The sequence below is a fragment of the Paramisgurnus dabryanus genome, chromosome 1 (assembly GCF_030506205.2).
Source record: "Paramisgurnus dabryanus chromosome 1, PD_genome_1.1, whole genome shotgun sequence".
Lineage (NCBI taxonomy): Eukaryota > Metazoa > Chordata > Actinopteri > Cypriniformes > Cobitidae > Paramisgurnus > Paramisgurnus dabryanus.
In genome coordinates, this window is record NC_133337.1 from 23277964 (window position 1) to 23291377 (window position 13414).

The following is a 13414-nucleotide window of genomic DNA, read 5'->3' on the forward strand; positions in this document are numbered from 1 at the left end:
TGACAGATATCAGGTCAGTTTGACCCTTTTCATGTGCTGTGTTGATTTAACACTTAAAGTTACACTAACACATCTTAGGACAACATGCATTAAAGCATAAACTGTGTGGCGGTTCTCACGTAAAAGTTGTCATCATGATGCAGTTGTGTTTGATTTGAGTTTTATTTTTGTCTCTTTAGAGAAATTGACTGGGTTCTCAGTTTTCATACAGTGAGTCTGAAATATCTGCACAACACAAACTACAAGATCTGAGAAATCACATCTGTATTACAAACCACTCAGCATAAACACTAAACTCCAATACTTGGTTTGTTCAGTTAAAGGGGCCATGGTAGTGGTGGGCAGAGCGAGGCTTCGTGAAACACTGAAACAGTTGAATCAATTGTGCCGTATGTTTCGAGGCTTCGAAACATCAATCCGAAACCGCCTCCACAGTGACACCTAGCGGTCGTTTGCATGTCTTTACATGAAGCAGCCTTGACAAGATTGTAGACGAGCGCTAACAAATTGTATCCCACATGTTGTTTGATTGACACACAAGTGATCGAATGGGAGAGTGGATAGTGCTCTCGACTCTCATGCGTAGATCTTAGGATCGAGCCCGAGAAATACATGCGCTACGTCATCATAAAAAAATGTTTTTTGTTGTTGTTTTAACATCTGTTTGACAACTACATGAGCTTTTAGGCTCACAATTGTTGATAACTATAAGCTATTCGGGTCTATTTAATGAAAAAAAAAAATAGAATAGAGATATACCAAATAAATAATAAGATATTCATAAAATATATCAAGCCATAATATGCCACATTGTTTACATATAAAGATCTTTATTTAAATATATAAATTGTTCTGTGTTGATAAACTCAACCAGCTTCTTTTTTACATATAATTTCTCCAGCCTTTGAAAACATTCTCACACAAGGGACACTTGTTGCTGGCATGCATTTTTTGTAAGTAGCCTAAGTGTTACATACCTATGAGGAAAAAAGCTTCTTTTCAGTAATTTATAGTATTTGATCTTGCCAAAAACGCATCTATGAGGTATTGTCAGTTTTGTTTCCTACCCTGTCAGTTTAAGATTCGACGCAGATTCGACAGGTACGCCACCTTAAAAAATACTTGTGAAATGCACCGCTTGGTGTTTCGAATCACTTCATCACGTGACATGGGTGTTTCGAATCACATTTTGGAGCAGTGTTTCGAAACATTTACGCTTCGGGATCTCGACACAGTGTCGAAACGTCAGTTTCGCGGGAGCCATCCCTAGGCCATGGCAGAAAAATCTGACTTCATGTTTAAGTGCTATAATTGAGTCCCCAGTGCTTCTGTCCACCTAGAAAATGTGAAAAAGATCAGCCCTGTAACTTAGTTTTGGTAAACCATTCTCTACAAGCACATGAAAAAATAGGTCTTTAAAATTTGGCTCTCCTTATGTCGTCATAAGGAGCTCTTATTATAAAAATACCACCCCTTAATCTCTGGGGACACAACTATGACTGAAAGTAATTGTGTGGCCTGACTTAAAGGTGTAGCGGAGGATTTTCTCGAATTTTAGAAAGGAACCGCCTTATCCACTTTTTTAAAAAATGCAATTGTGCAACACTCCTGATTGACAACTAGGAGGACCAATAGTCTTGATGATCCACCCGGAAAAAGAAAATCCTCTGCAATACCTTTAACACCACCAACAGCAATCAAGTTCCATTTTGTTTTCATACACATTCAAATGCAATAAAAACAAACACAACATTGAGTTGTTTAATGTCTGTAATGTTTTATTCAGTAAACAAAAGAGCAAGCCGTCATTATGCTGAATCATGTAGCGAGACACATTCAACACTTGTCAAGTGCGACTACACAAAAACTACAAACTGAAGCGCTAACAGAGGCCAAACTTCCTTCCTGTTAATAAATACACAAGATCAATCTGTGTTTAGCAGGGATGATGATCAGGTACACGTTTCCTGTAACACACAACATGACAAACATGTAAACATCTGACATCACTGATATTATACATGTGTAGTGTCTGTGGTGCATGTATTTTGGCCGGTCACCAGTGTGAGGCAGTCTGTACACAAATGATTTATAAACCGGTGTTTCATTCATGTGAAAGAGAGGCTTGATGGAGGGTAACACACAGGTTTTACTTTTCTTACAGCAACTATTTTGGGATAAACGTAAGCTTGTGCACATTTCACCATCTCATCATTAAGATGTTTGTATTGTTTTCATCAATAACTTATCAACGTGTTTAACAGACACAAGACTGGATTTGTGTGCATACAGCTTTACTGAAACAACATTCATAGAGCAGTCGTCTTGTGTGATATGTGTGTGTGTGTGTGTGTGTGTGTGTGTGTGTGTGTGTGTGTGTGTGTGTGTGTGTGTGTGTGTGTATGATGCTGATGTCATGATGATGTTTACCTGGGAGCAGCTTTAATGATGTTGTCCACACGCAGGATCATCTCAGCTGCTTCTGCCGCGCTCAGCAACACCTGTCTCTTCACCTGAAAGCTTTCTGTGATGCCCAGAGACGCCATATCACCGATTGTGCCCTGCATCATATCTGTAAACCACACAGGTCAAAGGTCACTTGGGAGGAAACTCTAGTGAGAGTGTTGTGATGCACATTTGTCATTTAAAGCAGACACAGAAGGTTATGAGATGTGATTGGTGTTCGTTACCCAGTCCAAACGTGTTCTTGTTCTCCTGGTGAGCCGCTCTCAGTTGAGACACCAGCTCTGCGCTGTCATATCCGGCGTTATCTGCAATGATGGTGGGCAGCTGAAACACAAACAGTCCTGCAGCTTTAACAAACACCGAAACGTCTCTGTGTTCTTAGTGGTAAAATAATGATCTTTAGATTATAAACAGGAATGGTTCTTCTCAATGGCATCACTGTGAAAAACCTTTAAACATCATCATATTTAAACGTGTGTTTGACTGGAATCTTTGATATGTCTTTATGTATTTGACAGATGTATTTACAACAACACAAAGATACACAAACATTTACTCAGTTTACTGAAAACACATTTGTATAGTATATCTATTGAGAAGAGATGTTGGAGTATTGACAATCTGATGTCATACCATCCTCAGAGCTTTAGCAAACGACTCCATGGCAACCGCCTCTTTACCAGCCGTCCTGTTAGCCAAATCTGACACCACTTTAGCCATCAACATCTCAGAGCATCCTGAAACACAACAGATCACATTTAAAACTAGGGTGTGCAGTTTACTAGCAGTTAGCAACAGTAAGATAAAACCGGGAAAGCATAAATGGGGAAAGATCCCACACTCCTATTTGACCTCTCTCTCTAAAGCCACACCCACTCCCATGAGACATCATTACAGTGAAGCCATACCTACCCTAGTTTTAATGTTATCGCTACACATCACACATTAATACACAACATTACATGAAATAAAGTTGACAGAGCTGTACATCTTTCATGTGATTGTAGAATAAACTGACCTCCACCATAGACGGTGCGCGTCTCTTTAACGGTCTGAGCGAGGACACAGAGAGCATCATGAAGGGAACGCTCCGCCTCGTCCAGGATCTGCTGAGTCGCTCCACGCAGGACAATAGTACACGCTTCACCTACACAAAACACCACAACATATGTTTAGCAAACAGAAAAATATATCATCACAGGCTTTGATATGATGTAAAGTAATGTATTGTGTTAAAACAGCAGTTTGTTTCACTTAAAGAGATGTAATTTTAACTGAATAACTACTGAAGTCTGATTGATTCATTTTATTTATATGCACAAATCTAATGCTTTGTAATAAGCAGCAATATTAACATGTTAGAGGCAATTCAATGAAATCGACTGTATGAAAATTCATTAAAACGAATCACATGTTATTTAAAGACATGTCAAAATCAGCAGAAATGTACTTTGAATATTGACTAGTGCCAGTATAAGTCAGATGTTTATTTACCCATGGTGACTCCAGAGAAATGGATGAGGAGATCTTCACCGATCATCACCTCCTCTATGAGCTTACAGTGACCGATCTTCACCAGCTCTGGATGATCAAAGGTGGAGGTGATTTCACCTCCTGCAAGAGTAAAGGAAAAACAGAGCTTACCATACAAATCAACATCTCAAAGGAGGCGTCGCATCTGCAAACTGTCATAGCTAGATATTCTCTCATCATGTGCACACAGAATATAACTAATAATACTTAATACTACACAACAATAAACATTTCAGTTTTGTGTTATATCATCACATGACGTCGATATGAGCATGTTAATGTACGTCGCTTAAACATCTGAACACAGCTGATTGAATGTTTCTCATGATCTTATAAACAGCTTGTATGGTATATTCACGCTATATAGTGCAGATAGAGTAATACTGAAGTATTTCAAACACAAGTGTGGTGTTTGTGCGATCATACCTGTAACCAGAGCCAGACGCTCAACTCCTACAAAGTCAGCGTGTTCAATGGCCATCACACCAGCCGCACCAAACAGCTGCTCAGGATAGTTATAGATCAACTGCCTGGTGATCAAAAACATCACATGCTTTAACCCTACATCACATACATGACAGTGTGGATTAATTATAATTATCACCAAAAACCTTTAGCCCGTGTTCACGCAAGAATCTCACTGTGAAATAAACCATGCGTTGACACCTGTTGATGAAGCAGTTGATGCCGTGTTTGAGGATCCGCTCCACCTTCTCCTTCATCTTCTCCTTCTCAGCCATCTCGATCTCAGCCACTTTAGCCGTGGAGTCCACACGAACCCTGGAGCCGAAGATCTGCGGGTGGATGAGGTCAGCTGTTAAACACTGATAAAAAACATCACGAGAGAGAGGAAATCACTTCATGTACCTTGATCTTATCTGTGTCCATCCCAGTGTTAGCGATGAGAATATTGGCGTTCTCGATCCTCTTGGGTTGATTGACACCGATCTTTTTGTCCAATAGAAACCCTGTGCACACATTCATAGCCAAATACACAAGAGTAAGATGAGTACACACGAACATCCCACATACGCAGGGTAATGGAGAAAATTAAATCTTGCCAATAAAAATTTCAAATTAATTACCTTTCAAAACTCTAATAAGTTTTTTTATTACTAAATGAATAAATGTAAAATATAATAATGCTTCATTGTTTAATTTCAATCAAACATAAGCACCTTCATCAAGGTAGGAGTCGGTCAAACTGCCTCCGAGTTTCTTGATGACGTGAATGGCCTCCAGATTTCCTGACCCCTTCAGTCTGAGCACAGCTTCAACGGCCAGTTTAGAGAAGTGATTCTTATGATGGGTGAGCAGCTTTGATGAAAGAGTCGTGCGGGCGATGTTCAACAGATCCTCCTGGAATTTAGCTTCATCATTCCTACAGACAAACTCAAGAGATTTAATATTTCACACAAACCACCAGCAGCGTATGCGCCACAGGACAACACACTTATATCGTTACCCATGATCCACTGCTGCCTCTCTGAGGGCATCACGGGCGGCTTGAGTCGCCTTTCTCCATCCAGAGATGATGATCTGAGGATGAATCTTCTTGGCGATCAGAAGCTCGGCTTCCTAAGGCACAGACAAAACAAGAAAACATCAGTAATGATCATCACAGACGTCCTGAGGATTCATTATATGACACGTGTGTGGTGATGTACCCGCAACAGCTCAGCGGCCAGCACAGTAACTGATGTCGTACCATCACCGACTTCATCGTCCTGAACTTTAGACATGTCTGAGATATAAACACACACACACACTTATAAGAAACTCACAAACAGCAAAGCAGGAAATAATATCAATATATATAAATAGTGGTGTACACACCCACGAGCACTTTAGCGGCAGGGTTATCCACACCGATGGCTTTCAGGATGGTCGCTCCGTCATTCGTCACCGTGACGTTACCTTCCTTACCGCCGCCCAATAGGATCTTGTCCTGTAAAGTTGCACAGTTAACATCATGAATGATCACAAACCGTATTCACAACAGCATATGTGATGATGACTCTTACCATTCCTTTAGGACCCAGCGTGCTCTTCACCAGATCTCCAATAGCGATCGCACCAATGAAAGAAGACTGAAACACATCATAAATTAACCATTAATTATCTGAAACATTTAATGATGATGATGATTGAATCTGTTTGAAAGCAGTGTACGCACCAGTCGAGCAGTCTCAGCTTTTTCTTCATCAGCTCCATGTCTGAAGATGTTCACTGGGGCCATTGATAAAGACGCCTGAAATAATTACATCATAACATTATTTATCATCAGTAATCTCATATTCTGACACCACAAACATAAAGGTTTGCATTTTGGTATTGTAAGATGTTTCTGAATGTTTTCTGATGTTAAACTATGAATATTAATGTATAAGAGTGGTAATATATGAAGAGGACAGTGTGATGCTCATATATAGATGTGTACTGATGTCAGGGCGTTTAGACTCCTCCCTCAGAAAACACTAGAAACATCTGATGACACTACTGAAGCATCACACAAACACACATCTGACATGAAAATGTTTTAATAACATAAACACTCTCAAACATTATAATACTCATCATACAGGGATCATTTATAGATAATATTAAAGATTTAGAGCGCATGCGCATCTCACTGTCGCACAAAGGCAGAGCCGTTAGCCGGTTAGCGCACATGAGAGTTTAATGATGAATATTTATAATATTTACACTTGTACAATTCCTACTGTAACAAACTGTTTAATCATCTGCATTTTGTGAAGTAACGCTACTGACGTTTGTATATTAACTTTTTCATTGTTCACGCGCATATGACGCGCCGGGCATGCACGCATTCACAATGAATCAGCTCTATATGATTAAAGTCCTCGTAAACCCGCTACATGTGTCCTATAACACGATATCATTTCTAGTTCGGTTAAATTAAACATTTTAATGCTATTTAACTCAATATATCGCTCACCATGGTGATTCTGGGGTGTGCTGTAAAGCCGCACGCGACCGGAAGAGTTGGAACAGGGAAGCGTGAGACCGACGATCCGCTTCCGCCCGATGATCTTCTGACAGACTTTTTAAAATAAAAGTCTCTTTAGTAAACGTACAAGTTTATTGGACGTTTAAAGATAGCTTCTGTTTCAGTTTAGGTGTTTGTTAGTAATACTAATGTAATAAAAAACACGTTACAAACGCATGCTTATAATTAATGATGCTTGCTGGGTTAGTGGTTCTTCATCTGTTGAGAAAATGATGTAGCATATGCATGTACCACATACTGTGATCTTTTCCCTCAAAGAGACTTTTGATATACCCTTAGGGTTAGGTTTAACATACGTATTATATTATGTAAATATATAAGTATGCATGTTATTACATATTTACAGTAATGTTACTAATGTTATGTATCCACACAATAATATTTACTGTACACATACTTAGTGCACAACATTTTTATTATATGATTTCACCCAATTACATCAAACGTTTATGCAAACATTATTTTCATTTTGTTAAGCTCATTCAACCCTAGCTGCTACCACAGTGTTTTATTTATGAATATACGTATGTTGGTGTAGTTATATATGTATTATTGTTAGGATGTGTTTTGTGTCATGAATGGATGCCATTATCACTTCACTGCAAAACAAATTTACTTATGGATATCAATAAAATAATCTAAACAAACCTAATTTTCTTTAATTTACAGGACATTTAAGTTTATTACCAGCTGCCAGGCCAGGTAGCTAAATCTGTCACTTTAAATGGGGCAGGTTTTTGAGTTTATAATTATTTTCTTCATTCAAATGTGATATATTAACATCAGGAAGATATTTCTGAACACTAAACATTAAGAATGAACTGAAATGAGTTGATGGAGAGTTTCATGTATGGACAGAGCTGTGTATAACATTTAATGTGAGGCAGTGTTGATGACTACATTTCCCACAATGCAGTAGGTGAACAGGTGGCCCTTTCACCTGCTAAACCTTGCTGTGAAGGAAAAGTGAGAGATCACGAGACTCAGAGAGACCGAACACAGAGACAGAGACTGTGTGAGCGACTGTAGAGATCTTCAGATGGAAAAACTTTAACACCAGCAGAAGTTTGACCTCTAAAAGCAAATATCAGTGAGAGCTGATCTCAGTTCAGTGGTTTGCTGGGGAAAATACAGATGGGAAAAGCTGAAGGTCTCAGGGGAAGTTTAATATGTGAGGAGGGTTTGTTAAGAGCAGCACCTGAGCACCAGATCAACACTTTGAACTATGGGATCTCAGATGAAGATTGATTCATGGAGTCTTTTACACACAGGATTATATTAAGAGAAGAACATCAGGAAGAAGATGGAAGAACAGGATCAGACGTGGAGTGATCAGATTTCTGGATCAGAGTCTGAAGACTCCTTTGATTTCCTTTTTAAGATTATTCTCATTGGAGATTCAAACGTGGGGAAGACGTGCGTGATACAGAGATTTAAATCTGGGATCTTCTCAGAGAGACAACAGAACACGATTGGAGTGGACTTCACTGTTCGGACCATCAACATCGAGGGCAAGAGAGTCAAGGTCTTCCTTCTTTACATTCATTTATTACTACAACATAAATCATTTCTCACATTTATACGCTCATTTTATTTGGCAGAACTCAACTTGTATGTGATAAAGCTGGTTATACACGAGGTTATTTTGATTACATCTCAACGTCACACTGAACTAGTTTAACCAGCAGGAGTTCTGCAGGACCGGTTGTGCAGGTTTATCCAGGCTCACGCATAATCATCAAATATGTCGTACATCACGACTCAACAGGATCTGATGATTTAAATACACACAGTACTACTCTGTTAACATCAGAAAGAAAGACAGAGAGAGAGAGAGAGAGAGAGAGAGAGAGAGAGAGAGAGAGAGAGAGAGAGAGAGAGAGAGAGAGAAAGAGAGAGAGAAACTCAGACTGCAAACAAGAGATTAGACAAAACCCTTTCTTTAGTTTCCTGAGGGGATGAAAACCGTCACCCAAACCTTTCCTTCAAGAGTAGCTTTTAGTTTCTTTAGTTGTCTTTCAAGTTTTACATGGAAATCAATAAGATGTAGGTAAGGGGCTAGTTGTCAGATACAGATCCTCAGATACAGTAACATAGAGTCATATTATATTCACTTTTTGAGAGAAAAAATCCATCAGAGTCATCTAAAACTTTAAAAAGAAATGAAAAACCTCAAAAATGTAACTAGAATAAGTATCATAATAAAGCTGATGGGTAAAAGTAAACAAAATAAAACCACAAAAAATCAAAGATACATGAGATTTAAACTATCAATAAAAAAAATAAATGTGATTTTAATAAAAACTGTTTAAATGTGTGAAAAAGAATAAAACAAGAATAAAAGTCACAATATATAAGATATCTTCTTCCCCTGCTCTGCTTTCACCGACTCTTTCACAATTACTGCCGTGTTAGTCTAAACACCCTGGACACAGGGGCATCAGTTTGTGTTGAAAAGTGGTGGGGACAAAAGATCAGATGAAAAAACATTACAGCAGGACAAGAAAAAATATTGAATAACGGCGCATCAAAAATGGGCATAGCGTAGGCCAGTCAACAACACAAAAATACTCAAAAATACATAAATCCCTCAGTAACAGTCCCTGCAACACCAGCTCAACCGAACAGTGCCAAAGCACCAGACTGTAGAAAACAGCAGCACATTAAGTCAATACAACGCTACATATGTGACCCTGGACCACAAAACTAGTTGTAAGTCGCATAAGCATCACTATCATTTTAACCAAATGCATTCAAAAATTGGTTTGGACAAAATCAAACATTTCAAAAAGTGGTGGGGACATGTCCCCAGCGTCCCCAGTGTAAATGACACCTATGCCTGGACATGAATTACAATTAAAAGAAGATCAAGAAAAGGAAACATTAGAATATAAAACAGTTAAAAATAAGAATAAAATCAAGAGAAATAAAAAGAATTAAAATAGTGCATACAAAATATAGTGCAATCAGTTCGGACGCAGCATAGTGCTCATTCAGTAAATGTATAGCTAAACAGATGTGTTTTGAGTCTGGATTTGAATGTGGCTACTGTTGGAGCACATCTGATCTCTTCTGGAAGCTGGTTCCAGCTACGACTGGCATAATAGCTCAAAGCTGACTCTCCTTGCTTTGAGTGAACCCTTGGTATTTCTAGCTGATGTGATCCTAATGATCTGAGTGATCTGTTGGGTTTATATTCAATGAGCATATCAGCAATGTATTGAGGTCCTAGTCCACTGAGTGATTTATATACCATTAATAATACTTTAAAATCAATCCTAAATGTAACTGGGAGCCAGTGTAGAGACCTGAGGACTGGTGTGATATGTTCATATTTTCTGGTTCTGCTCAGAATCCTGGCAGCAGCGTTCTGAATGAGCTGGAGCTGTCTTATGGTCTTTTTGGGAAGGCCAGTGAGGAGGCCATTACAATAATCCACCCTGCTGGTGATGAAAGCATGCACAAGTTTCTCTAAGTCTTGTCTGGAAACAAAGCATCTAATTCTTGCGATATTTTTGAGATGATAGTATGCTGATTTAGTTATTGCTTTGACATGACTACTGAAACTAAGGTCAGACTCCAGAATCACACCAAGATTCCTGACATGATTTTTAGTTGTTTGACCCCTAGCGTCAAGGTATGCATTCACCTTGAGAACTTCATCTTTGTTTCCAAACGCAATGACTTCAGTTTTCTCTTTGTTTAACTGAAGAAAGTTTTGGCACATCCAACTGTTAACTTCATCAATGCATTTGCACAGCGAGTCAATGGGGCTGAAGTCATAGTAGATCTGAGTGTCGTCTCCATAACTGTGATTTTGTTCTCTCTCATTATTTGGCTCAGTGGGAGCATATACAGGTTGAACAGGAGTGGCGCAAGAATTGAGCCTTGTGGGACTCCACATGTCATGGATGTCCACTCAGATTTATGGTCACCTATACTCACATAATAACCTCTCCCTTCTAAGTATGACCTGAACCATTTTAGGACCACCCCAGAAAGCCCGACCCAGTTTTTTTGGCTTAAACCAAAGCTTTATATTTTTATTATCATTTCTGCACTTTAATAAATTTATTTGTGTGTTATAATAATTTTTAGATTAAAAAGTTATTTTAATAGCAGGGGATACTGTGATGACTTGCCCCAAACAGTGGGGCATGTTGTCACAAAAGTTTAACACATGATAAAGAAACAGAAATTTTCTTCCTAGGCATTAATGGTAGAAAAGTTCAAATCAGAGAGGTAGTGACTGGAGTAAAAACTGCTCACCAGGTTTTGAATAACAAGTTGATATTTGAGAGAAAACATTGTTATGGGTAAAAAGACATTCGAGAGAGAGAGAGAGAGAGAGAGAGAGAGAGAGAGAGAGAGAGAGAGAGAGAGAGAGAGAGAGAGCGAGAGAGAGAGAGAGAGAGAGAGAGAGAGGAGAGAGAGAGAGAGATGAGAGAGGAGAGATGAGAGAGAGAGAGAGAGAGAGAGAGCAAGAAAAACAAACAGTGATAGAGAGAGATATGTGGTGAGCAGTGCACCTGTTACTATGATGATGAATTAAAGTTATCACAGTAGTGGACACCTCAGTGGAGCTTCACAGGAACAACCAGACCTGTCAGCAGAAACATAATCAACATCTCTACACAACAATACAGAGAGATCATATCATATCTTACATTCATATTTTATTAAAGTTTTATCCTTCCATCCATCCATCCATGCATTCATCCATCCTTCATGTTGATGTGAATGATTTGAATTCGAGTCATGATAGTTTTTGTCTTTTGTCTTTGTGTCTTACAGATGCAGGTTTGGGATACGGCCGGACAGGAGCGTTTCCGCACCATCACACAGAGTTACTATCGCAGTGCACATGGAGCCATGATCGCCTATGACATCACCCGCCGGGCCACGTTTGATTCTGTCCCCCGCTGGATTCATGAGGTTCAGAAATTTGGAGCAACAAACGTTCTGATGGCTTTGATAGGTAAAACAATACACATAAAATAAACTCAGATGATTATCTCAATACACTTGATAATAAATCCTGAAAATAAAAAAGATAAAATCTGCTGCAGGGACCCTCGTGACCCCGTAGCCTCTCAGTAATACAAGATCAGCACTTTTATATTCATACCATTAAAAATAAAGGTGCTGTAAAGATTCTTCCTAAATCGTGTTAAATAATTATGTGACATCTACACATCATTTTAATATCAAGATAACATTTACACATCCATACGGGTGTGACAACATACCACAGGGTATACACACTGTATGGAAGGAATAAAGCTCAACATTTATTTCATGAATATGATCTTGTTTTTCAGTGTTATAAATGTTCTCTGACCTATGATTTTACTTAATAATGGATTAAATCTTTAAACTGTTGTTCACAGGTAACAAGTGTGATCTGGAGGCCGAGGCGGCAGGTTGAGTTTAAAGATGCTTGTAAACTAGCAGATGAGAGAGAGATGGTGGGCAGCGCTGGAGACTTCAGCTAAAGAGTCTCAGGGCGTAGATGAAGCGTTTGTGATGATGGCACGAGAACTGATGATGATGAATGGGATGAAGGTCACACAGGAGGATATCTGTCATGATTCACACACCGTAACACTGAAAACAAACTCAAGATCCATCGATCATTCAAACGCATTTACTGCTGACAGAAAGAGCTGTGACTGCTAACCCTAAGATATATGAACTTCTCTTCTGAGATTATCAACACTGTGACGGTTGTGAATTGTTTTTTTCTTTTTACAGTATTGTTTCAGTCGATTTATCTGTGAGGTGCTTTAAATAAGAATATATGCTAAAAAAAATGAATGAGCTTTGAAACATTAGCATATGCATTTACTGTACGAGAATCTATATGAAGTGATTATGTCTAGAATTAAATCATAATAAAACCCAGAACGCAATCATTTTACAAAGCATTTAGTGATTTTTTTGGCTTTTAACTTTAAGTTAGTGATTTAACTAAAGCTATTTAATAACGCAAAACAATATTCCAAAGTCTTATTTTGCATCAACATTTAGGTTTTCTATTTTTTGATAAAAAGCTCAATTCTTGATGTATAAACAGTGTTTAGATTGCTTTATTGTGCTGTAAGAGATTTAATGTTATTATATCACAGTCTAGATACCAAGATTGCTGGAAAACTGTCACTGTTTCTCATATTTTTGGTTATCTGCTTGAATTTTAGTGCTGTGACCAGCAGATTTGTAAGATATTAAACAACAGGTGTAGCTGAAGTCAAACACAACCTGGAGTTAAGATGATGTGCGTTTCCACCTGACTGACAGGGATGAATTTTTTATGTGTGATGAAGTGTCACAGACGACACAGATTCTTCTGCTTGTATAAATACACATAAAGTACATTTACATTTG

General features: G+C 38.5%; 2 protein-coding genes across 2 annotated transcripts; one reads left to right on the forward strand and one right to left on the reverse strand.

Annotated features, from left to right (window-relative positions):
* Nucleotides 1-1757: 1757 nt before the first annotated feature.
* Nucleotides 1758-7086, reverse strand: cct2 (chaperonin containing TCP1, subunit 2 (beta)). Its single transcript, XM_065290080.2, has 16 exons — nucleotides 6959-7086; nucleotides 6176-6250; nucleotides 6024-6089; nucleotides 5836-5947; nucleotides 5667-5743; nucleotides 5465-5577; nucleotides 5178-5380; nucleotides 4867-4967; nucleotides 4666-4793; nucleotides 4426-4529; nucleotides 3961-4080; nucleotides 3485-3613; nucleotides 3100-3203; nucleotides 2691-2790; nucleotides 2431-2572; nucleotides 1758-1967 (listed from the first exon to the last, which is right to left on the reverse strand). The coding sequence occupies exons 1-16, from the start codon at nucleotides 6959-6961 to the stop codon at nucleotides 1937-1939; spliced, it is 1608 nt and encodes a 535-aa protein (XP_065146152.1). The 5' UTR covers nucleotides 6962-7086; the 3' UTR covers nucleotides 1758-1936.
* An 877-nt stretch (nucleotides 7087-7963) lies between these two features.
* LOC135779360 (ras-related protein Rab-19) lies at nucleotides 7964-13414 on the forward strand. Its single transcript, XM_073814055.1, is given in 5 exon segments — nucleotides 7964-8555; nucleotides 11825-12008; nucleotides 12421-12446; nucleotides 12448-12501; nucleotides 12503-13414. Coding segments are annotated over 5 exon segments (693 nt in total). The 5' UTR covers nucleotides 7964-8333; the 3' UTR covers nucleotides 12710-13414.

Coding starts and splice junctions, on each gene's coding strand:
- cct2 (XM_065290080.2), bottom strand. Junction 4,968..5,177: donor CGACTCCTACCTTGATGAAG/GTGCTTATGTTT, acceptor ATGTGTGCACAG/GGTTTCTATTGGACAAAAAG. Junction 4,530..4,665: donor ATCAACTGCTTCATCAACAG/GTGTCAACGCAT, acceptor TTTGATCACCAG/GCAGTTGATCTATAACTATC.